This window comes from Mustela erminea, chromosome 7, assembly GCF_009829155.1.
Source record: "Mustela erminea isolate mMusErm1 chromosome 7, mMusErm1.Pri, whole genome shotgun sequence".
NCBI classification, from domain to species: Eukaryota; Metazoa; Chordata; class Mammalia; order Carnivora; family Mustelidae; genus Mustela; species Mustela erminea.
Window position 1 is genome coordinate 135787376 of NC_045620.1, and position 3224 is coordinate 135790599.

A 3224-nucleotide genomic window follows, 5' to 3' on the forward strand; every position below is an offset into this window, starting at 1 on the left:
CAGAGCGCGGGGCCCTGTTACAGCTTTACTTCCCACTGGCGCAGGGTCGCGGGCAGCCAACAGTGAGGGAACACCCGGGGGTCTTTTCTGACTTTCCCGGAAAGGAAATCTTTCAAACCATGTCCTGAACTCCTGTGGACTTTTTCCTTCTGATTCACAAGCAATTTCATATCCTCCAAAAGTATCTGAACACCTACTCAGACACGTAGTCCTTCCAGACTCCACATTTATTTTGGGTGATCTAACCCCTAGAAGTCCGGGCCACAGCAATTTCTTGGTTTGAAACACAGCCCCAAGCCTTAGAACTAATATTTCCCTGCAGACTAAGAGAAACTTGTGTTTACAGACTTCCCAGCTGGGTCAGCTCTTCTGAAATGCCCGAAGCAGGCCTTTGCCCCCAAGTGCTGGCTCAGACCACACATAGATAAGAAGTTTCTCGGCACCCAAGTTCTACGGCTTCCAGGGCGGCGGGAAGGATGGAGAAGGGGTTAAATTAACTAGAGAGAGAGAGATCTTAAAAACCATTCAGAATTCAGGTATTGACTTCAGACATGTTTATTATAATCTTATACAGTCTACATAAATTTGAACTTGTATTTATTTGGGTTGTTCAGTTATAACATAGCATAATAAAAATCAAAGCACTGGTCCTCTGAAATAAAGCAGGCAATCACCATTCAATAAACACACGATTTATTTTGTATAAAAGGGTTAAGTTTACAACTAAACTTTTATAAAAAGTTTAGCATGAATAAGTACATCATTACACTTTGTATGCAGAAATACACATCTCTGCCACTATACAAGAAAACTCTAATTAAAGAGTTCACAAGGTTTCACTCAATATATATATATATTTATATATAAATATATACACAGCATTCAGTAGGCTTGCGTCAAAAAGGTAATTTCTGACCAAAAGACTTCATTTAAGTAACTGAATACTGGATCCTTCTGGTATTCACGCTCCACCTTTGAAAAAAGGCAAAGTCTGCTTAAATTGGGAAATTCCTTGTGATTTTAACGTTTTCGCTCCCCATGGTGGGAATAGTATATAAAGAAAACCTTCCAACTGCAGAAAGGGCATTTAAAAGTCTTTTTCATAAATAACTAATATCACAGTCCAGGTCAGAGAACACCCTGGGGAAGATGATCACTCTTAGTTTTCCTTCCATTTTTTTTTTAAAAGGTCCATTCAACTTGTTGTTCTCCTTGTGAAATGGTTGAAAAATAAGAAGTTCAGCGCCTGAAAAGATCCTGTGGATTCGTTGTTGTTGTGCAAAGAAAAAGAAAAGTCATGAACACCTGCAAAAGATTGGGGGAGAGGCATGTTTTAGGAGAATGGAACCTAAGGGCAGAGGCGGGCAGACTGGCGCCAGGAGGAAGCCGCAGTTTGAACATTTAACCACCAAACACTCAAAGATTGGGCAAACCCTGGCGTCCAGATGCAACACACACTCTCGGCCTCGACAGCGAAAATTAAACATGAAAATAGCAGAGACTCAAGGGAAAAACTTCCCAACGCAATCTCCTATTTGGATCTCCAACAGCCGTGCTCCCAGGCGCCAGTCTGCTTCTTGTAACAATTATTTGATTGAAAACAGCCCTTTGGTTAACAGATAGGGAAGTCGGAATCCCACATCACAGGGTCAGGCGCAGGGAAGCAATGCTCTGGCCAGCCCAATCTCCACGGGCTCCGGTTTTAGGGAAGGAGGATCTCTATGGAATTTGTGGCGATAAGATTAATTAGATGGAGGTTAGTACCTCATAGTACCAGAGCAACAGCCGAGTGGAGCCAGGCCGTGACGTGTGTGGCAGAAGCCAGGACGCCTTTTCCTCAGCCGCCTTCCTAGGAAGTTAACTGGGTATTTTTCGTTTCTTTTTTATGTTAAAGGAAAATGTGCTGTGATCTTGAGTGACCAGAGCCAGGAGCCCCCTCAGACGCGGTTTACGAAGACCGCGGGCTACGTGTAATACCCCTAAGTACACATTCATTTACTAACGCCCCAATTTTGCAGATACACAAAGCACCTCCCCACACAAATAAAAACACACGCGGGCGCACACACACACTCCAAGAGGCAGTTTACCAACGGGAGGCGCGAGCAAACACTCACCATTTATTCAGCCACAGAGCGCTTTGCTGTCATTTGACATTAACTCAGAAGGGAATTCAGAAGCCTGCGAGAGAAAGGGGATAAAAGGCGGTGTTAGACAATCTTAAGGAAAAGGGGCCTTTTTTTTTTTTAAGGAGCCCACAGAACAGCAACTTTCATTAAACACGTTTATGCTAAGATTCAGAATCACAGTTGCATTAACGTGTCAGAACTTATCAGCGATTTCACGCACGACTCAATCTATAGCAGATTTGGTTTTTTTTTTTTTTATAAAAGTTAATTAGCTCATCTGTAAGTCCCGGACTGCGGCCGTCTCGACAATGGGTCTGCCGCTGGCCGCGGGCGGGGGCACCGGGAGCACGTCTTACCTGCAAGGACAGGATGCTGATGTCCGTGTTTAGGGTGGTCAGCGGCGTCCTGGACGCCTGGCTCTGCCCAGGTCGCTGGTGGTGCAGGCTGACAATAGTGGGGTGCGAGTCCAGGGCGATCTGCAGGTCCAAGATGTAGTCGATGACGTGCTGCAGGATTTCCATCTTGCTCACCTTCTTGTTCTGGGGGATGCTGGGCACCAGCTCCTTGAGCTTGGAGTAGCAGTCGTTCATGTTGTACAGCAGGCTCATCGGGTCGTCCACGGGGGTTTTGCTCCGGGAGATGCCCAGGCTGTGGTCCGAAAGGCTGTTTTTCCTAACGGACCTCACCGGACTGAAGGCTTTCATGCTGACCGCGCGCGGGGAAGGAGAGACCGGGAGGGAGCGGGCTGCCTAGGAGCTCAGGCCGCTGCCGCCTGCGGAGCTTCCTGCGCTCGGCACCGGGCTCGGCTCAGAATGAAGCCGGGCGCCTGGCGGGGCGGCTTTTATCGGCACTCGCCGGGGGCTCACGATCCGGCTTCCCTGCATCGCCATTGGTGGAAGGCGGCGCGTCCATCAGGCCGCGCGGGCGCCCCCATTGGCGGACGCGGGCGCGGGGCGAGCTCTCGGTCCTTCCGCGTTCGCAGCCAATCCCCTGGGGTGGGCGGGGCGGGGGCCAGCCCAGCTGGGATGGTAAATAGAGTACAGTAAGCGCGGGGCGGGAGGGGAGCGGAGAGGCCCGGGAGGCCGGTGGGGGAGG

General features: G+C 48.9%; 1 protein-coding gene across 1 annotated transcript; it reads right to left on the reverse strand.

Annotated features, from left to right (window-relative positions):
• Positions 1-539: 539 nt before the first annotated feature.
• ID2 (inhibitor of DNA binding 2) lies at positions 540-2953 on the reverse strand. The gene is made up of 3 exons (XM_032353399.1): positions 2486-2953; positions 2118-2181; positions 540-1305 (listed from the first exon to the last, which is right to left on the reverse strand). The coding sequence occupies exons 1-2, from the start codon at positions 2831-2833 to the stop codon at positions 2125-2127; spliced, it is 405 nt and encodes a 134-aa protein (XP_032209290.1). The 5' UTR covers positions 2834-2953; the 3' UTR covers positions 540-1305; positions 2118-2124.
• Positions 2954-3224: the final 271 nt, after the last annotated feature.

Coding starts and splice junctions, on each gene's coding strand:
- ID2 (XM_032353399.1), bottom strand. CDS start 2,833: ATGAAAGCCTTCAGTCCGGTGAGGTCCGTTAGGAAAAACAGCCTTTCG. Junction 2,182..2,485: donor TCAGCATCCTGTCCTTGCAG/GTAAGACGTGCT, acceptor TTTCTCTCGCAG/GCTTCTGAATTCCCTTCTGA.